Source organism: Hesperophylax consimilis, chromosome 12 (genome assembly GCF_061612785.1).
Source record: "Hesperophylax consimilis isolate HC1 chromosome 12, BYU_Hcon_1.0, whole genome shotgun sequence".
Lineage (NCBI taxonomy): Eukaryota > Metazoa > Arthropoda > Insecta > Trichoptera > Limnephilidae > Hesperophylax > Hesperophylax consimilis.
In genome coordinates, this window is record NC_142847.1 from 5,073,077 (window position 1) to 5,100,459 (window position 27,383).

The 27,383-nt window shown below is 35.7% G+C and overlaps 1 protein-coding gene across 1 annotated transcript in view; it reads left to right on the forward strand.

Annotated features, from left to right (window-relative positions):
- LOC149419035 (uncharacterized) overlaps positions 1 to 26,845 on the forward strand; it is a 38,026-nt gene extending 11,181 nt beyond the window's left edge. The window contains exons 5-8 of the mRNA XM_089638062.1: positions 19,929 to 20,134; positions 20,518 to 20,777; positions 21,497 to 21,690; positions 22,286 to 26,845. Coding sequence (XP_089494188.1) covers positions 19,929 to 20,134; positions 20,518 to 20,777; positions 21,497 to 21,690; positions 22,286 to 22,434 — 809 coding nt within the window. The 3' untranslated portion in view covers positions 22,435 to 26,845. The remainder of the gene's footprint in view (positions 1 to 19,928; positions 20,135 to 20,517; positions 20,778 to 21,496; positions 21,691 to 22,285) is intronic.
- The last annotated feature ends 538 nt before the right edge of the window (positions 26,846 to 27,383 follow it).

A 27,383-nucleotide genomic window follows, 5' to 3' on the forward strand; every position in this document is an offset into this window, starting at 1 on the left:
TACCAATCTCATTCTTAACATAGATTACTGGACAAACGAGTGGGACAAACGGATTCCCACTGACGTAATTTATCTCGACTTCGAGAAAGCCTTCGATACTGTTCCAACCAATAGACTGTTGGCTAAACTTAAATTCCTAGGCATAAGAGGACGACTTCTCGAATGGATCAAATCCTTCCTCACTGAGAGAAAATTACAAGTTCGAATTGGCAACCAACTGTCATCTGAGCGAAATGTGACCAGTGGTGTCCCTCAAGGATCAGTTCTCGGTCCAGTTCTGTTTATTTTGTACATCACGGACCTGCATACTATAATAAAATCAGACTCCAGCTGCTTTGCAGATGATACAAAATTCTTTGCCAACCCACACACTCATCACAACCAACTGCAAAACGATTTAAACGAAATATATCAATGGACAAATGATTGGCTTCTAAAACTCAATGTCGAAAAATGCACTGTCCTACATGTTGGAAAAACTAACCCTACACTTGCCTACAAACTTAATGGAACACCTCTAAAAGCAGTAACATTACAACAAGACTTAGGAGTTACCATATCACAGGACTTGAAATGGGAACCACACATCGCTGGAATTGTGAAAAGAGCAAATTCACTAACATATCTAATCAGGAAATCCTTCCTTGACCTAACACCGGACATGATGTTAAAAATATATAAAACATATGTGCGACCTAGAATAATAATACTACTAGAAAAAAAAAAATAAATAAATAAATAAAAAGAAACCAAAACACATTCATCGTATTCATAGACCTGGAGAAGGCTTTCGACAAAGTAGAATGGAAAGGACTTTTCGAGATTCTGAAGAGAATTGACATAAAATATAGAGATAGACGAATAATCCAGGCGCTATACAAGAATGAGGCCGCTATAATTAGATGTGACAATGAAACAAAAGAAGCCAGTATAAGACAAGGGAGACAGGGATGCTCTCTGTCACCTGTTCTTTTTAATGCTTATATACAGAGTGCGATTGATGACTTGAGAGAGAGAATGAGTCACAGAAAAGGTGTAAAGATACACGGGCAAAAGGTGGATATGATAAGGTTTGCTGACGATATTGCTTTGGTTGCTGAAAGCGAAGAAGAACTGCAAGAGGCCTTAACAACCATGCAAAGCATTCTTCAAAACAACTACAACATGAAGATAAATAAAGACAAAACAAAGCTGCTGACTGTAGGCCGAACGCAACATCAGATGAGAGTAGAGATGGCAGGAGTTCCACTAAAGAACACCAAGGAGTTTGTCTACCTCGGAAGCAAAATAACATGGGACGGTCGGTCTAAGAGCGAGGTCGACAGCCGTATATATCAGGCTAGGCTTTCATTCAATAAACGGTCGAAAATAATAGAATCCAATAATATAGACCTAAAACTGAGAATACTCCTCATCAAGACCTATGTATGGAGTATCTTGATGTACGGCTGCGAAACATGGTGCCTATCCGAAAGAGATAAACGGAGACTAGAGGCTTTTGAGATGTGGTCCTATAGAAGACTGTTAGGAATTTCCTGGAGAGACCATGTTACAAATGAGGAGGTTCTCCAAAGAATCGAAGGAGGAAGGCACCTGCTCAGGACCTTGTCCGAAAGGCGTGCAAGATGGATCGGCCATGTTATACGACAAGAAGGCCTCTTGCATGTCATAATAGAGGGTATGACCGAGGGGACCAACTCTAGGGGACGCCCACGCCGAGAGTACCTGGAGGACCTGCTGGTGGACGTGCGCTGCTCATCATATGCAGAAGTCAAAAGAGCCGCACAAGACAGGGAAGAATGGAAGAGGAGATTAGATAAAATTGCTGCAAACCAATCCCAGGATTGAAACCAGAGAGAGATGTGCGACCTCTCCTGGAATATGCTTTCCAAATATGGAGTCCTTACTTCGCAAAGGATATAAATCTCTTAGAGAGAGTACAGAGACGTTTCACTAAAATACCAAGAGCTCTGAAAGATCTACGATACGAAGATAGACTCAAGGAACTAAGATTACCAACCTTACAAGAAAGAAGAGAAAGGGGTGACTTGATCGAGACTTTCAAAATTTTATCTGGACATTACAGTTGCCCTAGCATCCAAGAAATCTTCACTACTAATAAAAATATAAATCTCCGTGGACACTTGAAAAAAATTACCAAAACGCCTTTTGCATCTAATCCTAGAAAACACTTCCTTGCAAATAGAGTAGTGGATGCTTGGAACAAACTCCCACAACATGTCATCGATGCAACAAATATAAATCAATTCAAAGCTTTATTGGATTCACATTTGGAGAGAAGAAAGGACTTAGTTCAAACTTAAAACAACTCAATTACTGTCAAACTTGTTGTGAAATCAGATATGAGCGCATCAGCAGAATGCTGCCTGCTCATTACATAATAATAATAATAATAATGTACACCTTATTGATGACATATTAGAAGATAGCCAACCAAATAGAACTGAATATATACAAACATAAGCCTTTCATGGATTTAAAAGTATGATAAATAAACCTACCCGAGTATCTAATGACAGCAAATCCTGCATTGACCACATATTCAGTAAGACAACTAAATCAACCAACTCTACACCACTACGACAATTTTATCCATTACGAGGATTACCCTACCCAATTATCCTGCAAAAAACAGAAACACAATGGATTGAAGTAAAACTCACAATGCCTTACGAGATGTGGACATTTTCAAGTGTAACTTGAATACATATAAAATGCAACTTACCTAACTGATAACTTAATTTTTTATTTTGTGAATTAATCCTATCATCTTAGTTTATTTTATTGTTTTTATTATAATCATGCGAAAACTGTATTACTACTAACTGTCTTTAACTGTTTTTATAACATTTTGTAATTCCTTATAATGTTTATTCTTTATATTTCTTTGTCATTTATAAATATATTGTATAGGTGCAAATATTGAATCAACGACTAGAATTAATGGAACATTATCGGTCTAATATTGTAAATAATTGCTGTTTATGCTAAATATATAAATGACTGTTTGTTTCCTACGTAAAATAAAAATAAAAAAAACAAAAGAATTGCTTCGCAATTGTGCGGAGGTTGCGGGAAGTGCGATAAAGACTTAACAAAACGAATTGAATTTGCCTTATATTGTTTACAAGAGAGGAAGAGAGTGGGAAAAGCCAAAAACTTACCCCTAGGTCTCGTCCTCCGTAGCCGCTGGTTCCTTTTACACCAATCATTTTGCATATAATTAAGGCAATTCCTTTTAACACTTGTTCACATAACATAAAAACAGTGACATTCACTGGGGCAGGTAAAAATGTTTCACTTGACGATGTGATGTTCCAAATAATCACAGCCGAGTTTAACACTTTGCGGGTATTCACAAATGACACGAAAATGTTCACGGAGACCAAAAATGCAATGATAATAATGTTCCTTGTCGTTTCGCCCGGGTTAGCAGGAAAGGGGACAAGGGGGCAAAGGAGGGTGAAGGGTACACATTTTAAGGCTATTCAATCAAACCTCACGCGCAACTAAGTTACTTAATACAAACTGCATAAACCTATTGGAGAACCTTGATATTAATAATGCCTGAAGTAAATTCATTGAATATATCACTCACAGCATCTTGTCAATTCGACATTGATCACGTTCCGTCCTCCTTTTTGCGCCACGGAATGGTTGGCGATGTGATGGATAGCGAACCTCATCGACATCTTTGTCGGCCATTCCCTTCCAAGTAATACTTATAACATCTTACTTATACAAACTTAACATACATGGCACAATCAAGTGAATCAGATACTCGAGTCGGGCCATGTCAAGACATCAAGAGTCAGAATAATAAAAGAGTATGTATGAATGTGAATGAGGCAACAAGTGTGTGCCAAGACCGAGTTGTTTGGCATTCCGTCTTCTCCGCCTACCCCTGCGGCGAAACAGCGTGATGGTTAGTTAGTTATCTTGTCGTACCAAAACAACAGAAAAAAAGATTTCACCCGAAAACCAACATCTTCACAGACGGCCAACTACAATCGTAGTGGAAGAAAAGTTCTCCTAGAGAACGGCTCACTACAAGTGTAGTTTTGAGCATTTGTCATGTTCATCGCTAAATATTTAGTAAATTTAACAGTAAAACTTCGAGGTTAAAAATGTTTTGCATTGAGTTGTTTATTTTCTACCACATCCTTTTAACAGATTCTCCTTTTTACGTATAGTTTTTTTTTTAACAGAACTTTTAAGTACGTTGTATCCCTCTTCACTTGATTCTTATCTTCAGCGCACGCATACAGTCTTAGTTGTCCTTTCGCCGTGTGAGTGTCGCGTTTCTGGCCGTTCTGCTGGACACTGTTTATTGTTATATTAGGGTGTCCGTTTTTTTATTACTCTTGGAGTGTTTCTGTGTTAATATTTACTTTTATGAAGTGTTTCGTTCGTATTTATTATTATATTGTGGGTATTATTTGTGAATTTAAGATCATTTTATTGTTTTGTATATTTGAGTGTTGTAACTATTTAAATTTGATTTCTAATCCTTAAAATGAATGAAGACGTCATTGAAAACTTTGTGATAGATTTCGATTTTGATTTTTCGATGAGTGATGATGAAGATTATATTCCTGAACATTTGGAGAGCTTAGAGGAAGCTTCAGAACAAAATGGAGATAGTGAAATTGGAGATTTTGAATGCTTAGATGAACTAAACACCATGCTCCTGGGTCAGTAAAAAAGGTAAATCGAGTAGGCGACTATACGCTGAGGCTAACTGCCAGACATTTTCCTTCGGACGTTCCACCATCTTCAAATTCTAAGAGAAAATCAGTTTATCAGGAGTGTCACGTATGCAAAAATTCGTCGCTAAATCCTAAACGTCGAGTTCAGACACGTTATTGGTGTTACTGTTGTCAAGTTGCCTTGTGCCCAAAGATATTAGAAGAACGAGATGTGCTATGCGCAGTTCGTACTGAGTGGAATTGTTTTGCCGAGTGTCGCCGGTTTTGTTCACCAATACTACTGCACACCTTCGCTTGCGCTAAGGTATCCGCACTAATACATAGAACAGATTTCTGTGCGTACACGTCCCGATACCGTTCAAAGTACCCTAATTAGGTAGTACTCCGGCTACGGTCCGGCGGCCAACATAGCATATCTCGTTCTTCTAATATCTTTGCTTGTGCCCCACTACATGTATTCGTATATATCACACTGTAGAAAAGTTTTAATAATTAAAAGAGCCCGTCGCGCTGTACAATCTTGTGGTCACCCTTTCTAATGCTGACAAGTGGCCTTGCGCAAGTGTATGCGTGTTGGCCAAATATTTTTCTGCATTGTACGAAAACATTTATTATAATTACTGTGTAGATAAAACTCATCGTAAAATTTAATAACTTGATTGCCAAAGGTTCATTTTTGTGTGAAAAAAGGAATTTTTACGACTTAAATAAACAATCTGTGAGTGTTCCATTCCGGGATTTTGTCATTTGAAGGTAATATTTTTTATTTACATTCCATCTAACAAAAAATAACCCAGTAAAAATATAATATTAAGTGAACCAAACTAATTTTACAATATTAAAGAATACCGTAAAATAAATAAAAACATTGTAAAATCTTTAGGTACAGCTAAATAATATTTCAAACCTGGAGTGAGTATAAAATGTAATTTACGAAAATCTAGCCGTTTCAGGCGGGCAATTCATGCAAAATCTGCTAGTCTTCTAAGGGTTAAACCGGGGATAACTCAAAACTTTATAAATTGCATTAGAAAAAGAGACGAATTACACAAAAAAGTTAAACTAAATCCAAGTGATATTTTTATACTACGATATTACAAAAGATACAGAAATATCTGCAAAAATTTTATAGGTAATGTCAAAAAAAACTATTATATATATAAATTTAATGGCTTTTCACCCCAAATGAGTGTTCTAGCCAAAAACTATTATAAGATGAAAATAGAGGAATGGAATAACATTAATTGTCTATGGACATTCTAGCTGTCAGTTGTGTTGTTCTACAATTCACCAATTTTCAAAGTTAAAATACAAGTCTGCTGTTAAATAGTGATAATATTAATTAAAATTATATCTGTTATTAATGCCAGTTGATTTGGCAACAAACTGTCCTGGTGTAGAAACTGTAATCATATTTGTTCGTATTCGTAGTGTTGACATTGTTATTCGCATAGGCGTAGGTATCTGCGCTCATCGCTGCCAAAGTGCACAGTGCTTGGTGTATCGGCTAGTATAGTACCTAAAGTCCTATCATTCATAGTGTAATCAGGGCTGTGCCATTAACCATATTTACCAAATAATAAAAAATATTAATGCTAACCAATGCATGATGAAGGCGCAGGAGATAATCAATCAAATCCATTTAATTATTACCGACAGTAATAATAAATTCACCAAAGAACAATTGGCCTGAAACAAAGAAGCAAAGAACAATTAAAAATGGGGATCATGGAAGGCGAAATATCTGCATACAAACATATTATTAATAACCAACCTGCAATCACTGGAACGTCTCAATCCACTTCAATGGAAATATGTGACGCAATTAATGAAATTACGGAAAGAAATATACGTTCTAAAAATCTTATTCTGCTGAACATCCCTGAAAAGACGTCGAGAATCAAACTAACAGGATATCTGATAACAACAACAAAGTATGTTATTGATAAGTATCGACGGTATATTACAGATAAATATCTCTAAAATTTACAGACTTGGCGTAAGAAAAACCGATAAAATCAGGCCCATTAAAGTGGAACTCCAAGATTCGCACCAAGCTAGGGAATTATTTCTCAATAAATATAAGCTGACAAATGGTACCAAAATGAAACAAGATCTAACGGAGCTGCAAAGAAAACAAATATCCGATGTATGGAAATAGTTTGAAACAAGGAAAGCTGATGGGGAAACCAATATTACAATAAAGTATATTAACTCTGTTCCAAAAATAGTTACAAATATACCAAAAAACTTAAATATCACCTAAAATTGTTTTTACCAAAACGTTCGTGGGATGATAACCAAACTACAACATCTCAAAACAATCTCTCCCACCATTCCACACGATATTTTATTATTAACTGAAACTTGGCTAAATAAGGATATCAGTTCATCGGAATTAGGCCTAAATCAATACAACATTTATCCTCTTGATCGTAACCACACTACAAGCAATAAATCATAAGGAGGCGGTGTAATGCTGTGCATATCCAAAAAAATATCATCCAGTAAGTTACCAGTCAAGTACAAAAACGTTGAACAGATGTTTGTAATGCTAAACATTTCAACCAGTAAAATTATTATCGCTTGTACCTATATTCCACCAACGTCAGACCTACAGATATACAAGAACCACAACGAGGATGTAGAAATATGTACTGAAATATAAATATCCTAAAGCCAAATTTATAATTACTGGCGATTACAATCTACCGAAAATTGACTGGTTCTTCGATATTAACAACGAAGTGGTTGCTAACAAAACAGAAGTACAGTGTGCCAAATCAAAGGAAATGCTGGACATGTCTTTCTTCCTAGGACTAACACAGTTAAATAAAGTGCATAACTCTAATATTCGAATGCTTGACCTTGTATTTTCAAGTGACCCAAAGACAATAGTGGAAAAATCGGACGAACTGTTATTACCTCTTGATCAACATCACCCCGCGTTAGATATTATTATTACAAATGAATCTAGAAATTTGCAGAATTTAAACACTTCAACATGCAATTTTACTAAAGCTGACTACCCAAATATTGTTGATTATCTAGACCATGTGGATTGGTCATTTTTAAAGGCTGGTAACAATATAACTGAGCAAGTAGAACAATTTTATTCATTTTTAAACACTTCAAGATCTTTATGTTCCTAAAATTAATTTTAAGGCTTCACTTTATCCTATATGGTTTTCAAAAGAATTAAAAGTAAACAGTCCACAGTAAAAAACAAATGCACAAATTGTATAAGCAATCTAGAAACGTTAACGACTGTACTAGTTTTACTAACTTAAGAAGGCAATGCAAAGAATTATTCAGTAAATGCTACAATGATTATATTAGTCTTATGGAAAAAGAGGTTCATCATAACACAAAAAGATTGTGGAATTTTTCTAATGCTTAACGAAAGAATTATTGTGGTTTACCAAGTTCGATGTATCTTAATAACAAATGTGCTAACAGTACCAAAGGCATAGTCGATCTTTTTGCAGATTCATTTAAAAGTGTTTATGATTTGGATATTCCTGATAGTGAGATCCCTAACGATATATCACTTGAAGAATCACTTAACCTAATCCATTGTTTCATTAAAATAGCTGCAATAGAAAAGGGTATAAAAGCATTAGATTCCAATAGAAAGATCAATTAAGTGTATGAAGAATGGTAAGGCTGTCAGTTTCGACAATATTGCTGCTGAATATTTTAAAGGAGGTAGCCGTATAATTCTCACATGGTTGTGCAATCTTTTTAACCAATGTTTAAAGGAGGCTTACAAGCCTTTAGATTGGAGAAGGGCAGTGATCATGCCATTATACAAAGGTAAAGGGTCACATATGGAATGTGGGAATCATAGGGCTATTAGCCTGCTAAGTTCAGTTGGCAAGCTGTACAGTAGAATTTTGATTGAAAGGGTAAGAAAGGAAACAAAGGATAAAATATGGGATGTGCAAGGTGCTTTTATGAGTGGAAGGGGGTGCATGGACCAGATCTTCTCATTGCGTATGCTCACCGAGAAGTTTCTGGCAAAAAACCAGAAACTTTTCTGTGCCTTTGTAGATCTACAAAAAGCATACGACCGAGTCGACAGGAAAAAGCTATGGAAGGTGTTGTCCAAGTATGGAGTGAATGCGAATCTGACTCAGGCAATTGCGTCTCTGTATGAGGGAAGCGTTGCATGTGTTAGGGTGAACGGTGGTTTTACGGGGTGGTTTGATATCACAAAAGGTGTTAAACAAGGCTGCGTAATGTCACCATGGTTATTCAATCTATACATGGATAATTGTATGCAAGAATTGAAAGAGGTGGGATTGGGCGCGAATTTGAGTAATTTGAAAGTATGTTGTCTCTTGTATGCTGATGATGCGGTGCTGATTGCTAATAGTATGGATGATCTGCAGTCTCGTGTCTAGGATGAACGAAGTATGCATGAAGAATGAGTTAATGATGAATGTAAGTAAGTCTAAAGTAATGGTGTTTGAAAGAGAGAGTACGAAAACAGTGTGCAATATAGCTGTGAATGAGGAATACTTGGAGCAGGTGGATGAGTTTGTATATTTAGGAAGCATGTTTACGAGAGATGGGAAGGCTGACAGAGATATTGAAAGAAGGGTAAATGCAGGTAACTCCATTAATGGAGGACTGAACGCAGTTGGCGCTAACAAAAAATTGTCCAAAGAAGCGAAGTTAGCAGTCCACAATGGAGTGCTGGTGCCTACCCTGATGTATGGAAGTGAGGCATGGAACTGGCAAAGAAAGGATGAAAGTAGATTGAATGCTGTTGAAATGAGATCTCTGAGGCGTATGTGTGGTAAAACCATGTATGATCGTGTGAGGAATGTGGAGATCCGCAAAGAGTGCAAGGCTGATGTAAGCGTAATGAGTAAGATCAAGAAAGGGACGCTTAGATGGTTTGGGCATGTAGAGCGAATGAGCGAAGAAAGGAGTGTAAGGAGAATATACGATGCAAATGTGAATGGTAGCAGAAGTCGGGGACGCCCGAGGAAGACATGGCATGACCAAGTGAATCAGATACTTGAGTAGGGCCATGTCAAGAGTCAGAACAATAGAAGAGTATGTATGAGACGATGTATGAATGTGAATGAGGCAAGGAGTGTGTGCCAAGACCGAGTTGTTTGGCGGTCCGTCCTCTCTGCCTACCCCTGCGGCGAAACGGCATGATGGTTAGTTAGTTAGTTTATCAAACTACAGACCAATATGTATACTGTCGCTATTCCCAAACTCTTTGAATCGTCAGTCCTAGATGTCATTACAAAACAAATCAATAATATTATCGTACCCAATCAGCACGGCTTTATCACAGGTAGAAGCACTTTTAAGTAACTTGATCATTTATGAAAATTATATAACTGATTCCCTTGTTCTCAAGCATCAGGTGGATTCGATATACACTGATTTTTCCAAAGCTTTTGATAAAGTTAGACATATTCTTGTGCATATACTAAGGACGGGTTGTTTCGGAGAATTTGAACAATTCATCAAATTTCAACGTTCATTTTCGGGTTCCGTGAAAGACTTATTCAAGTTCTGTTTTTATATCATTGTAGGCTAGTTGCTTGACAAAACTGAAATAAAAACAGAACTTAAAAAAATCTTTCACAGAACTTGAAAATGAACGTTGAAATTTGATGAATTGTTCAGATTCTCCGAAACAACCCGTCCTTAGTCTTTTGGGCATTAAATAATAATAATGATTTATTGTCTTCTTTTCTTAGTAACATATAGAGATAATGATATCCTCACTGGGATTTCCCGTGCTGAAGATTTCATTTACATATTATAATTTAATTATAAGAATATTATTATTACAACAAAGTTACATATGAATTTAATTATAAACATATATCATGTAGTATAATTTTTTTTTTAAATAATTTTACAATAAGTAAGATAGTGTTTTTTGTATAGTGCAGTTTAGTAGATTCGGTTTTAGTCTGTGTTTGATATCAGTATATTTTCTATTTCAGATCTCCCTATATTAAGTATCCATCTTTTTATTTGAGATTTAAATGTTATAATGTTGAGGTTTTTGAGTGAGAGTGGTATTTTATTGTAGAGTTTAATACTATGATATAAGAAGCTTTTTTGCCCAAAAGTTGTATTTAGTAGTTATTTGTTGGATAAGTTTTTGACCATGAGATCTAGTGTTTCTATTGTACGTCTTTGTTGTTATTTCTTGGGTTTTGTACTTATGAATGTAAATGAGTATAATTTTAGAATATAGTTGTTTAATTGACATGATGTTAAGATTGGTGAAGATTTCGTCAGTGCTAGTTCTTACAGGAACTTTCAGTATAATTTTCGTTATGGCTTTTTGAGTTTTAATTTAAGTGGATTTAGTATATTTTTATTTGCACTGCCCCATCCGATAATACCATATTCTAACAGTGATTGGCAGAGAGCCATCAGTGATTGGCAGAGAGCCATGTAAATTTTGATTAAGTCTTTTTTAATGAGCATATTCCAGATAGTTTTGAAAAAATAACTTAGTTTTTTAATTTGATTATCTAAAAAGCTAATGTGATTAGTCCATTTTAAATTTCCATCAATTTTAAAACCTAGATACGTTATATGGTCAACGTTTTCTAATGAGGGACAATTACAATGCTCATTTAAGTGATGCGGGCTATGAATTTTCAAGTAAAGGTTTTCTTCAGAGTTTTTTGTATTTTTTATTTTGAAAGTGATGAATTTGGTTTTATTAGCATTTAGTGTAAGTGAATGGTAGTCTAGCCATTTTTTAATCCTGTTTAGTGTGTCTTCTGCTTTCTTAAATGTTTCTGTCCAATTATTCCCATTTATAAGGAGAACAGTATCATCCGGAAAACTGATGATTTCTCCGTCACATTCTATGTCATTAATGGTCATTAATGTAAATTAGGAACAGAATCGGACCCAGAATTCTTCCTCGAGGAACCGCGAATTTGACATTAATACACTCACTGGTTATGTTGTTAAGTTTCACAGTTTGCTTTCTATTTCCCATGTAGCTTTTAAAGAATATCAGTTCATTATCAGTGATCCCTATGTTCTCTAGTTTTTCAAAAAGATGTGTGATTTATTGTGTCGAAGGCTTTAGAAAGGTCGAGAAATACTCCAATGCATTTTTTATGTGAATCTAGAGAATTTTTAATATATTAAATTACTAAGGCTATGGCGTTGGATGTTCCTAAATTTTTTCTGAAACCAAATTGTTTTGGTGATAATAGTTTATTTGATTCTAGGTAATCGACGAGTTGAGTTTTAACTGTTATTTCTAAGATTTTAGATAATGTGTTCAGAATTGTGATTGGTCTCTAGTTATTGATATCTGTACGATTTCCTGATTTAAAGATTGGTGTAATAGTCGGGATTATTTTGAGTTGGGATGGAAATCTGCTTTCCGTAATAGATTTGTTTATTAGAAAGAGTATCGGTTCGGTAATTATATCTTGTATGATTTTTAATGTTTTCATTGTGATTTCATCACTACCAGATGAAGATGTTGGTTTGAATTTAGAAAATATTAGTGTTAGTTCTTGTTTAGTGATTTGTTTTAGAGCAAATTTAAACCTTTGTGGATTTGGGTGTTTGTTTATTTTCGGGTTATAGTGTTGGGGTTTGTTTATTTTATTCGCTAAGTTCGAGCCTATGTTTGCAAAAAAGTTGTTTGTGTAGTTAATTAGTTTATGTACGTTTTTGTTGAGCGAGAGTACACCGTTCTTTGTGTTGATTTCTTCCAATGGGTTTGCTTTGTTTTGATTTGTGTAGGTGATTTCTTTAATTATTTGCCAGATAAGTTTTGGATTATTATTGGATTGATGTATTTTAGATCTGTAGTAATTTTGTTTGGCCGGTTTAGTAAGATTGGAGCAGATGTTTCTATAATTTTTGTAAAATCGTGTTAGGGAAAGGTCGTATGGATAGTTTTTTACTTGCTGATGGATCTTGTCTCTTTTTCTTATACATTTTAGTAGGCCAGGTGTGATCCATGTTTTGATAATTTTATTGTGTGAATATTTGTAAGTTTTTATTGAGGTGTGGTTATGTATTTTTAATTGTAATAGTTTAATAAATAATTTCCAAGCATCTTCAAGGTCTTCAGCTTTATATATTAATTCCCAGGTTTCAGTTTGTAGTGAATTTTTTAGTTCGTTGTAGTCTATAACATGTCTATTCCCCGTTAAATTTTGAGTTGATGGTCGATTTTCCTTTGCATGGATGTTAAGAATTAAAGTGTACAGTGATAGTGGATTGATGTATGATTGAGTATTTTTTATTTGTTTTTGTCATTATGTGGTCAATGCAGGTTTGCGAGGGGATTGATTTATTCATTTTGTGATCCACTCTTGTTGGTTCCCTTATTGCGGCAGTCATCCCGTGGGAGAGGAGGAGTAATTGGTATTCCTGTGTTTGTTGCCTTCCAGTGAGTTAATGTTGATGTCCCCTATGATGAACAAGTTCCTGATGTTTCGTTCTTGAAGTAGTATGGAGTCTAGTGATTTAAGAAATGGTGACAAATTTGTAGATGAAGGCGATCTGTAGATAGCGAAGATGCATGTATCTTGATCGAGTTTTACTTTCAAACAGTTTGCGTCTTGTAGTTCGATTTCTTCTATTTTGCATTCCATCTTATTTTTACAATATACAATTACTTCATCGTTTTGATTTTGTGAAGTTTAGTATTGAAGACTTTGTAGTTGTCAATGTTTTTATGCACATATGTTGAGGGATTTATCCAACATTCTGTAAGGATTAATAAGTCCGGTTCTAAATATAATTAATTTATCAGCACAGTGAAATCTTCGAAGTTTTTGTTAATACTTCAAATGTTTTGATGAATTATGTTCAGGATCGGTAACTCGTCCTGGATTATATGGTTTAACATGCAGGTATTTGTGGTGACTATTGGTTCAGGTATCAGTTTTTCCGTTGTGAAAGAGGCCATTATAAAGATATAGAGTAGATGAAGTATCTATAGGGTTTTTTTGTTTTTGTTTTGTTTAAATCATCTTAGTAGGTATATCGTTAAGATGTTTTATTTCGACAACCTATATTTAATCTTTAGTTTTTCTTATAAGTATTTTTCCCGATTTCACCCAAAGATATTTATATTCTTTTATTAGGGCTCTTTGTTTGGTGTTCCAAGGTAAATTTTTGTAATACTGGGTTAATGCCGAATTTAGATAGACGTATTGGTCTCCTTTCCCGTTGATTTTTTTATCAGGTCAGTATGTTTCGCTGCTAACATAATGTGTACTTTTTTGTTGTCTGCAAAATTAATTCTGATTTTTTTTTGGTTATTTGGTTTGGAAGTTGTAATTTTAAATGTATCCTCAGGTGATATGGTAACTCCTGCGAGCTCAGCGATCTGGGTTACAGTATGGGCTGGGGGTATGTTTTCTTGTAATTTAAGGCCGCTTATTACAATACTGTTTAACAGGGCTGATTGTTCAATATCTGCCAGGTGAATCTCCATCGTAGCCAATCTTTTCTCCTTTTCTGCCATTTCTTCCTTAAGTTTGTTTATTTGTATTGGTGAATCCATGATTTGTGACAGTTTAAGAATGATGTCATCATATTTATCGTTAATAAAGTTGTTAAACGTTTTTATTTCTTGAAGCTCAGTTTCTATTTTTTTAAACATAATTGTTTTCATTTCTTCGAATTTTGAGTAGATGAATTCGAATATTGGGTCATCTTTGGTTTTTTTGTTAGACCTTGTTTCCATGTTTTTAGTTGGTTTGGACATAGGGTTAGTAAATGATCCTATGTGCACTAAAAACTTTGATTTCTATTATTTATAAAAAAAAAATATTATTTTGATGTTTATAAACACTGTCACCATCTATTGGGCAATAGTTGAATTAAAAATATTTTCCTTCGCAAGTTTGCAAGCATAACTCAGTTTATTTTATAATTTTAATGCATGTAGGTAATTACTGACGTAGAGTAAATATGCCATATGTAGGTAGAGCATCCAAATAATTTGTTAAAATCTCAGTTTTAATTTTTTTTTTTTGAGTTCCTCTTAAGAATGCGGTTCAGTACATACATAAAATTAGTTCCAGAATTTCTGCCGCACTATGATGCACGGATACACAAGTTATATAATGTTTAAAATAAACTTTTTGCGCTTTATTCCACTATTTTATACGGAGCAAAATTATACTTGACGTCTGTCATTGACTTTGTTGTAATAATTAAAGGAATCTTATTGATCTGGATCAACAGTTATCTTAGTAAAAGAAAGCTTTGTTTTAAAATAAATTCTGTAGAATCTTACATCTTCGAAGCCACAAGTGGGGTTCCCCAAGGATCTCACCTCGGACCAATTCTGTTTTTATTATTTATAAATGAAATTGTTAGTGTATTTAAAGATGTACAAGTTCTGCTCTCCGCTGATGATTTGAAAATATATAGAATGATACGTAGTATAGAGGATTGCCATATTTTACAATCTAATTTGGATAAATTGTATCATTGGTGTGTGATCAACTCATTATGTATTTCTTAATATTCAAAAGTGCCAAGTTATTCGTTTTCGTAAAATCCAAAGTCATGTTACTTATGAATACTCTTTAAATAATGTACTATAGACATCAGTCGCTCAGATCAGGGACTTAAGTGTTATATTTGATGAAAAGTTAAGATTCACTCTGCATGTAAATGATATAACAAAGGGAGCTAATAAAATGCTTGGTTTCATATGCAGAACGGCGAGTGATTTCAAGTCACTTGAATGTTTGAAAACATTGTACACTTCTTTAGTAAGAAGCCAGGTAGAGTATAATTCGCCTATTTGGTCCCCATTGTATAAAACGCATTCTGACAATATTGAAAGGGTACAGCACAAATTTCTAAGATTTATTAACTTTAAACTGAATATTCCAATTCAAAATATGAACTATTTTCTTTTGATGAAACAACTTAACTTAATAACGCTATCAGATAGGCGGATCATCTCTGACCTTGTACTTTTAAATAAAATTATTAATTCCATTGACAACCCTGAAATTCTCGCCAAAATAAAATTTTACGTACCGACTAGAAATACGAGGCAAAGTGCTAAATTTTTCTGTGACAATTTTAAAACCAACTATGAAGCTCATACACCTATAAATAGACTACATCATTTTGCAATAAATTTGGGAATATTGTAGACATGTTTAAAGATTCCGTATTAGTTATAAAACAAAATCTTTTTAATCACTTTATTGAGAAGTATGAATTCACAACTCCGTAGTGAATACACTTTTGTTTTTATATACATATCTATGTTCCTTAATACATATTTAGCTTTCCGTAATCCACACTATCAATTTGAATTTACCTTAATTTAATCAAAAATCATTATTTATTGTAAACTATGTAACACAACTGTATTACTTGTTAACTACTTTTGTAAAAGCCCATTAGGGCGTAAATAAATAAATAAATTAATGAAGACCATTAATGAAATTACAAATGCAAAATCTTCTCTTAATTACAAGAAAATAGACAAATTAACAATTGAAAATACACAAATCTCATTCACAAAGCATCCTGACAAAATACTCAAATACATAAACGAATGTTTCACTAATGTGGGGTCACAATCAGCAAAGAAAATCAAACAACATTTAACAAATAGCATTTTACATGGAGAAAATGAAAATGTGAACCAGAAAAAAGAACTACAGTTAACTGAAGTGGCCAGCACTGAAATCAGAAGCGTAATTGCAACCCTCGATACCAATAAATCATCGGTAGATAATATAATCTCAAATAAAACACTTACAAAATGAACTGACATTCCCATTGACATACTTGTTCAATCTTTCTATATCTAAAAGTGTCTTCCCTTCTTGTCTTAAAAAAGCCACATTTATACCCATATATAAAAATGGAAATAAAAAGGATATATATATAATTACCAACCTATAAGTCTCTTAAGCTCCTTTTCAAAAATATTGGAAACTGTCATGAAAAAGCAAATTGTTAAATTTCTGGAAAATAACTAAATACAGGGTGGCGCAAAACTGCAGATATGGTTTGAATGTGTAATAACTTTTTTATTTAATGGGAAATATTTTTGGCTTAACCACTCGGAACATTAGAACGTCAAAAGACGTAAATATGATAATAGCGGTCAAGACATTAGTACGTCTTTTCACGTAAACGCGCGAGATTTTACAAAAATCGATTTATTTCCATCACTAGTATACGGATTGCCATGATTTAAAAAACAGAGTATCGATAATGAATAACGCTACGCGTCTGCATTCAAGAATATCTATGGAATGTAGAGGTGCATTATCTGAGTCGATTGAATCTGTCATCTTGTTCGTTCATAATTTATTGCGTTTTTAAATAATTTATTAAAAATATTTTAGTTTGGACGGTTAATATTTTGAGGTGACTAAAAGTTTTTAATTATATTTCTTCAATATATAAAGTGTTATTTCTTTATGATACTCAGAAAAAAGTACATTTTTCACAGCTTTGAAATAATGGTCAGCGATTTTTACATATTTTTGACATTTTCAGAAAATGTATATTTAGACACGCAAATATTTACGTATAACAAAACAATACGATAATGAATTTCATAATCTTTCCAAAACATTTTTTAGAATGAGGCTACGTTTCCCAAAACGTGAGTTATGAAGCTTTTAACAAAATTCGTGAATAACACAAAAATTTTCGCGTTTTGACAGTTCGCAAAGGAACACAAAGTAAATAAAAGTCCTTTTCTGAGAGGTTAAGTGTGAAAAATTATATCCTGCAAGTGGTGGCCATTTTCGGCTTCGCACATTCGTGCTCTTTCCAGTACATTTTGCATAACTTTTCATAAAATTTCCTGTGTTATGGCTTGAATTTCATTGCGAATATTTTGTTTTAGCTGTGGTATGGTCGCTGGCTTATTTATGTATACCCTTTCTTTCAAATAACACCAAAGAAAACAGTCTGGCGCTGTTAAATCCAGTGAACGTGGGGCCAATTGAAATCGCTTCTACGCGAAATAATGCGTTCGCCAAAGAGGTCCCGTAACAGAGCCAATGTGTCCCTTGCAGTGTGGGCTGTGGCTCCATCTTGTTGGAACCACAACTGAGGATGGTTTTCTATAGCTGGCCTCAAAAAATTGTCCAGCATCGTTCGATATTCAGCACCATTACCCGAACTGAGGCGCCATGGCATTATTTCAAAGAAATATGGACCAATGATCCTTTCAGACGATACACCCCACCAAACAGTACACTTAAGTGGGTGTAATTGTTGCTGATGAACTGTACTTGGATTCTCCGTAGCCCATATCCTGCAATTTCGCTTGTTTACGAAACAATTCAATTGGAAATGGGCTTCATCGCTCATTATCAAATTGTTAATGAAATCACGATTTTCTTCTGCTTTTTGTCAGAATGAAATGGCATAATCAAGCCGTTGTTGGTAGTCTATCGGCTTCAATTTTTGCACAAGCTGAACCTTATACGGGAACATGTGCAATGTGGCCAAAATCCTCTGAATGGACCTCCGCGATAGCCCCAGTTGTGCCGAACGTCTTCTTGTTGATGTTTCTGGACTGTCCTGCACGCTATCCACAACACGTTTATTAACGTTTATCAACACGGATATTTTCTTCCGTGTGGACCGTACGTGGTCTTCCGGTACATGTAAGGTGTCTTACTGTACCATGTTGTCGAAAATTTGCAACCAGGCCATTAAAAAAACGACGATAAGCACGCTGTGTCAAAACAATTGACTCTTGATTTTCAAAATGAAATTCAACAATTGTTGATCGCTTTTCTGTTGTGTAGTGTTCCATTTCAAATTCCCCAAGTTTTCTTCACAAAATTCTGAAATAAAAAAAAAATATATAAATAAATTTTAAAAGTTATTAAACATTCAAACCATAACAGTAGTTTTGCGCCACTCTGTATTATCACCATCCCAATATGGCTTTCGGGAAAATCTAAGTACCACTGATGCCATAGAAAATTTAACAAAAATAGCCATAAGGAATATAGATGATGGGAAAAAACAACAAGTACAGATTGGCAAACAAAAGAGAACTATTTCTTTTAAACTATGACGTCCCCCAAGGAAGCGTACTGGGACCGATTCTATTTATTATCTATATAATGCCTAATTATAGAAAAGTCACAAAGCATAAAATATCTCAGGGTAATAATTGATCAAAATCTTAGATGGGACCTACATATCAAAGGTATCACGGAAAAACTTACAAAACTTATATATTTCTTTAAAAATTTAAGAAATGTGGTAAATAAAAAGGACATGAAAAAAATCTATTTTGCTTTATGTCATTCTTGTATTGAATATGGAATTATTGGATGGGGATCTGCTGTATCTAAGTATATACATAAACTGTACACAATTCAAAAAGGAATCATAAAGACCATACTGAAAGTACCACACATTATCACATTATTACATATTTTTAATTATATTTAAATTTTTGCGTTTCTGGCTTCCGATTGTGTTTCATGTTTTTTTATTGTTAAGTTGGCAGTGTCTACACTGCTTACAAACAAACGCGAATTAATATTTTTTCGGTGTTCTGTCAAAATGGTGCGTCGGTTGGCAAACTTTCGCTTAAATTATTATTTACATAAATAATATTAAATATCAATATTTTTCAAAATAAAGGAAAAAGTACATATAAGTAATAAGGTTTACAATTTACAATGACAATATTTAAAACTACTCTTCCAGAGAAGCATTATCTTGTTATTGGAAGAGGAGTGTACATTATATTAAATTTAACTGATGTCAGTATCACTGGGCGAAGCCCAATTAAGTGCCGCCCGTGGGGTCTAGCAGCAAAAAACCGGCAGAGCTGGTTTTTAACTGCTAGTTATTTATTATCACACCTGCAGGGGTGCAATTTCGAATTATCTTATCTTTTATCTTGTAACCCATAGGGTCAATTGCTTCCTTTTAGTACACTGTACATCGATAGCAGTAAATTCGATTCATTCCCTTTCCGGAACCAACTGAGACGGCCTCATAAAAATAGTTTTATCTCCTTTGGTATTACGGTATAATATATTATTTAAGAAGCGTTAGAAAGAGATAAAACCAAATTTTCTCTTTGCATTTATTTACAACATGACAGCAAAAACTCATAGACCAGAAGGGTTAACAAAGGTTTTGTCTTTTAAATTTTGCAGTACCTATAATAACTAACGTTTGTTTGCCCAGGTGGTGGTGGCATGGCCATGCCTGCCTCATGGCAATCCTTGGCGGCACCAGGCTCTGCCGTTGCCGACTACCTGTCGCACCTTCCCGCCTCCACGCTGCCACTCTCGCTGCACCACTTCCTCAAGTACTCGGCCGACTCCATCAAGAAGGACGACACGGTCAACCTGATTACGGCGGCTGCCAATGTCAACGGGCTCAATAATGTGGTACATACTTGGTTTACATATGACTGCAAGGCCTGAGTCTCGGACCTCTTATTCCAATTTGTTTTTTCTTTTAATCAGTTGAAAAGTATGAAACAACCAATATAATATTGCACCTTGTCTTTTTTTGCATTTAAGTGGATATTTCACAGCTCAGTGATAGTAGCCTCGACCTATAAATTTTCCGACAGAAAAAGCTGGACAAATTTTAGAATCCGATAGCTTACCATTCAATAGCTTTTTAGTCTGACACACAAACAGATTTTCTGCTTTTTAATTTAGACATCAGATAGCGGAAGGTAGACTTTTAGTTTTATATTATACAAATGCTTCCTATCACATTCTTTTGAAAACGGAAGAATCTTAAACCACATCTAAAATTCCAGATGTCGACAAACAGCGTGGTGGTGCAGTCCTCCATCGGGCTGAACCAGTCGGGAACCCCCACCCCATCCATCTCCTCCAGCAAGAAGAAGAAGAAGAAGAAGCCACCCAAGGAGAAGAAGCCGCGGCCCAAGCCGGGTGAGATCCGGCTGACCACGGCGCTGGACGGCAGCACGCTGTACTGCTGCCCCGAGTGCCACATGGCCTATCCGGAGAGGGGTATGCTAGAGCAGCATCTTGTCGGCCACACCATGGAGAGGAGGTTAACTTCATTACATATCAACCCCAATATCAAAATCAAAGATATATGGGTTATTTATGACAGTAAACTAACTTTTCACCAACACCCCAACGATTTAGTAAGCTGAGCAAACAAGCTTCTAGGCTACCTTTGGTGATTTGTGATTAGTGATTAGTTTGGTGCATAGCAGGAAAGGGAATCAACAATTCACAGAGCGCCGTAATTACGATAAGATCCCATGCAGTTCTTTAGTCGATCTGCCCCCTCTCCTGAGGAAGATTATAGCGTGGTGTGTCACCCGACGTATATGCTACGCCCAAATTATGCATGCTTAATATAGCACCACGAAGAAAGCGTAGATTATAATTTATGTTGCGTTTAACCAAGTATTACCACAAAGTCTTAGTTTTCTTGAAAGAAATGGAGTTACAAGCTAGATAAAATTCAAATAAAAAGAAAAAAAGGTAAAATAGTGTCTTGGAGTAAATACTATATTATAGACGATAACTGTTGACTTACAAGACAAATATATCCATTTCAGTCTGTCTCCTGATGTAGCGGTGCTTCATCAACACTTATACAAGCTCCCTCAGTGAGTTTATATCCATATTGTGTAATCTCCAGGCTCGTTTTGGATTTGGTGGTTGTCTCGATTCATTCCTTCCGTTGATGGTATTCGAGCCACTTTGAGCAATGGGTTAGCGTAATATGTGTATATTATACTAATTTGTTACATCCAGGTTCATTTGTGACATCTGCAATGCAGCCCTGAAGCGCAAGGACCACCTCACCCGTCACAAGCAGTCGCACAACCCGGAGCGTCCCTACGTGTGCTCCGTCTGCCTCAAAGCCTTCAAGAGGAAGGAGCAGCTCACCCTCCACTTCGTCATACACTCGGGGGAGAAAAGGCACATCTGCCAGGAGTGCGGGAAAGGTGGGTGGTTGTGTTGTTTAGATAAAATTAATTAAGATACGCAACTTACGAATTACCGCTCGGCCACAGAGCTAGTAGAATAAATTTGGAATAAATAACTATTTTGAAATATTTTTCCGCTTGACTAAAAAGATATTATGCCGTTATTATTGATTATTGCAAGAATCATACCTACTAACTGTTTATTATGTGTATTAACACTTTTTCCAAGAAAACACCCAAAAATGCAAATTACAACTGATTTAAGGTGATAAGTAAAAAAAAAATAGTTTTGACAATTTTTGTTTGTTTGACAAAGTCATCAAATCGCCATTCAGCTCCATTTTGTTTTTTTGACAATTGAAAGGTCCCCATTGAACGTCGATTCAAGGTGCGTTTTAGCTTTCTATCAGATATGATAGTTCTCCTCTTCTGCTGATCACAATTTGTTTAAAAGCTGAAACAGACTTTGAAAAAAAAAGTTGGCTGTTTGATGGTAATGTTACATTTGAATTGTGAAACAACCCGTCATAAAGTTTTCGCATGACAGTTGGATTCATATTTATGGTCTGAATCAAGTTCCATAAAAAAATGTCTTAAAATTGTGAATTTGTAGGTTTCTATCGAAAAGACCACCTACGCAAGCACACTCGCTCCCATATTGCTCGGCGCGTGAAGGCCGAGCTCAGCCAGCAGGGGGGCGCCAACAACGGGGGCACTCTCCTGTCCCTGGCGGTGCCTGCCCCCGCCCCTCCGCCCCCCTGACCCTTGCCTCCTGCGCCCATCTCGGCGCAGACCAAACCCATCGACTTCCTTGCCTTCGTTTCGGCTGCTAAGGACGCTTTCTAAGTAGCCTGTGCAAAAGAGTCCATTAAAAAAATGGTTTGAATTGAAACATTCTATTTATAATTTGTTTTAAGGGTGTCATATAGTACATACTCTGGATAGATAGAACTGGTTAGTTACAGGTACCTACCACAACAAAACAAAAGTGATTGTCAAGTTTTGTTTTCATTCTATTTTTTAACACTATTTTTTTTGTCTATGTATGTCACTGAAAAAGTGTTTTCAGATGGTTTCTGCTTATATTTTCTCTACCACAAATGTTGTCTAAATGAGGCTTATATTCTAAATAATGTTTTAAATACGAGTTCATTGATGGTTCATAATGATTACTAAGTAAAGGACATCTTGTTAAACTAATTTATAACCTTACATTCCAAATTATATGAGTTTTAATGTTTCGAGTTTGCTAGAATGAGAGATAGTTCAACTTTTTACCAAAGTTTTATGTCATGTCATGTTTTATGTTGATTTGACTCCACACAGTTGTTTATTTTACATTTAGTTTAGTAGTTTATTGAGAATACAGTAAATTTTCAGGAACGCTGGCCACACTTAATAATAATATATATTTTTTAAACTTTTCAATTAAATCAAAACGATTCACCTTAATTACTACTCCAGAATTCCGCCAAACTAGTGTATATTTAATATGCATAGATGAAATGGTAATATTGTCTCTCCCAGCTCTTCGTTATGTTATAGTGTCAGCGATATATCTATATTGTCAATACCAAAATGAATATGGACAGAAATTATTATAAATGGCTGTCATCCCATACGACGAAAGCAAATTTTCATTTAACGTAATTATAATTTTGAATGCAGTATTATCCATCGCCCCGAATGCAAATAGTTGTATTTTATAGTAATTATGGTGAATCTAAACGTTTTTTCTAAAAAATATTAGCACTAAGCGTGGCCTGCGATCACGAAAGAAATACTCGTCAAGATCTAGTCCTCACACAATATGTAAGACAATCAATAACGGAATATTCAGTGTGAATGTTTTGTAAAATCTGTGTTTGATGTTTTGTTTTACAGTAAACTATTATTGTGATAGTATGTATAGTAACTGTGTAGAGATTTTGCCATTTTATCCATAAGAAGGTAATTATTTATTTATGTTATATTCAAGCATTGTTGGAATAAAATAAAATTAGGTTCTTTTGAAGGTGAAACCATCTGTACATTTATCATCACAGCTCAAATGTATTTGTAGTGTAAGGTACATTATGGTCTGCAATTAGGTGCTTAATGTTTGGTGTGGTCAAAACTTATGTCATAATAGTCTAGAGTAGGTTTGGTTTGGTTTGGTTTGGTTTGATAGGTCGTGTGTTGTCAAATGTGGGAATATATTTAAGTGTGCTGACAATGATTTTATTACTGATTATTTATAACTTTTACATCAATATTCTGTTCTCAAAACTCCCTTATAAATTTGTGTATCGATCAGTGTTGGCATAAAAGAAACATGTTTTGATTTAATAATTTCTGAGATTTTAATTGTGAAATTAAAATGGCAGATCACAAATTAGTTACAAGCATTTCGATATTGGTGAATTTTACTTCACTTTTCACTTTTAATAGGCACAGATTATGGAAATTACAGTTTGGTTCAACTAAATTACTACAAACAAGAAACAACGATTTACATTAATTAGATGGTAAAAGATGCATTATAATTCCATTTTTATTCTATGGAAGTTTATCTTATAAAACGATCCCTTTGCCGCCATTTTGACCTTTTTTGTTTGTAGTGACACTTGCAAAAGTTTCGTTTCAATCTTAATTACTTAATTATCCCACTCCACACAGGAGGCCCTGAGGAAAATAGTTTCTCCCAGGGCCTATATGATCACTGGCATCCCCAGCCCGTGTGAATAAGAAGTGGAAGAATAAGAGAACATGTACCTATTTGACCTATTTAGACCCATTTTGTAGGAGGGAGGAAACACGGAGGCTGGCAAATCGTTCCACAGCCGAGCTGTTGAACTCAAGAACGAGTCGTAGATGCGACCCAGTCTCATGTGACAAATGTCAACCGTGTACATATGTTGGGCGCGCGTTTGGCGTGTTTCCCGATTATGCACCGGTGCCGAAGGGATCAATGACGCTAGTTCCTCGGAGTCTTGTAGGTCTTTGTATGTCTGTTTGTAACTCTGCTTCAATGAACTCTATAACTCGGATTTGCTTTGAATTTAGATGTCATTTTCTAAAATTCTCATTGATTTTAGAAAATGACATCATGGAACTCATTGATTCAGGTAAGCGTCTTCCATCATTGCATGTTTTCTGCTTACATTCAAATGTGTACCATTTTAGTATCACCCCCGGGTGAAAGACCCCCATTCAAAATTGAAACTTTGCTTGAAATGGCTTTAGCTGTGTTTGGTGACCAGAGTTGAATTTTTTTTAAATTTCCGGGCGTTTATTACAATAACATCATATACAAACAAGTAAGTAACCCGCCTCACTAGAATATAATATACTTCCTCTCCCCACTACCTTCCACCTCTCGACATACCTCAATTGGTGATGCCGTAGTCTCACTGACTCCAGACAGTTGGGAGCAGTTGGGACTCTTGTGCGGTACTCACATTAGAAATTTAATAAAAAATGTTGCAGATTTTTCAACTTCCCAAACTGAGATGCCATAGTTAGTGCGGTGCCTTCCCTCCTTCTGCCCCCTGCTGCAGGAGGTATTATACTACCTTTAAAGATCCCTACTATACCGCGACATGTAGTACAGTATAACCATCCTTATTTGTAGTGTTGATATCAGCACCATTTTCAATGAGATACTTTACAGTTGTTCATTGCATTGAGTGGATTAATGTCTGCGCCGCACTCCACTAAGTACTTAACAATATTCAGTCTATCGCGGCTAGTAGCTATACCTAAACTGGATGTAACAAATTAGTATAATATACACATATTACGCTAACCCATTGTTCAAAGTGGCTCGAATACCATCAACTGAAGGAATGAATCGAGACAACCACTAAATCCAAAACGAGCCTGGAGATTACATAGTAAATACTACAGTAGTTTAGATTACAGTAGTAAAATACCTCCTTCTGCCCCCTGCTGCAGGAGGTATTTTACTACCTCTAATGATCCCTACTCTACCGCGACATGTAGTACAGTAAAACCATCCCTATTTGTACTGTTGATGTCAGCACCATTTTCAATGAGATACTTTACAGTTGTTCATTGAATTGCGTGTATTAATGTCTGCGCCGCACTCCACTAAGTACTTGACAATATTCAGTCTACCGCGGCTAGCAGCTATACCTAAACTGGATGTAACAAATTAGTATAATATACACATATAGCAGGGTACTCACCAAGAGTGTAGCACCGTGTAACGTAACTGATACTGTATCAATCTGCAAGTGGGTACGGCTCGTCCACGGTAACCGCGTATCCAGCTACGAGCTCCCGGATCCGCCTTTGGTGCTCGCAGTGTGATCGCAGTGAATCCGCCGTCGGCGGCTCGCTGCGATCACACTGCGCTCCACCCGCGAGCGGCTCGCAGTAGGCTCGCGCCTACGTACTCACTTGATACAGTATCAGTTACGTTACACGGCTAGATGAGTACCCTGCTTATTACGCTAACCCATTGTTCAAAGTGGCTCGAATACCATCAACGGAAGGAATGAATCGAGACAACCACTAAATCCAAAACGAGCCTGGAGATTACATAGTAAATAATACAGTAGTAAAATACCTCCTTCTGCCCCCTGCTGCAGGAGGTATTTTACTACCTTTAAAGATCCCTACTCTACCGCGACATGTAGTACAGTAAAACCATCCCTATTTGTACTGTTGATGTCAGCACCATTTTCAATGAGACACTTTACAGTTGTTCATTGAATTGCGTGTATTAATGTCTGCGCCGCACTCCACTAAGTACTTGACAATATTCAGTCTATCGCGGCTAGCAGCTATACCTAAACTGGATGTAACAAATTAGTATAATATACACATATTACGCTAACCCATTGTTCAAAGTGGCTCGAATACCATCAACTGAAGGAATGAATCGAGACAACCACTAAATCCAAAACGAGCCTGGAGATTACATAGTAAATACTACAGTAGTAAAATACCTCCTTCTGCCCCCTGCTGCAGGAGGTATTTTACTACCTTTAAAGATCCCTACTCTCCGCGACATGTAGTACAGTAAAACCATCCCTATTTGTACTGTTGATGTCAGCACCATTTTCAATGAGATACTTTACAGTTGTTCATTGAATTTTGTGTATTAATGTCTGCGCCGCACTCCACTAAGTACTTGACAATATTCAGTCTACCGCGGCTAGCAGCTATACCTAAACTGGATGTAACAAATTAGTATAATATACACGCTAACCCATTGTTCAAAGTGGCTCGAATACCATCAACTGAAGGAATGAATCGAGACAACCACTAAATCCAAAACGAGCCTGGATATTACATAGTAAATACTACAGTAGCTTAGATTACAGTAGTAAAATACCTCCTTCTGCCCCCTGCTGCAGGAGGTATTTTACTACCTTTAATGATCCCTACTCTACCGCAACATGTAGTACAGTAAAACCATCCCTATTTGTACTGTTGATGTCAGCACCATTTTTAATGAGATACTTTACAGTTGTTCATTGAATTGCGTGTATTAATGTCTGCGCCGCACTCCACTAAGTACTTGACAATATTCAGTCTACCGCGGCTAGCAGCTATACCTAAACTGGATGTAACAAATTAGTATAATATACACATATTACGCTAACCCATTGTTCAAAGTGGCTCGAATACCATCAACTGAAGGAATGAATCGAGACAACCACTAAATCCAAAACGAGCCTGGAGATTACATAGTAAATACT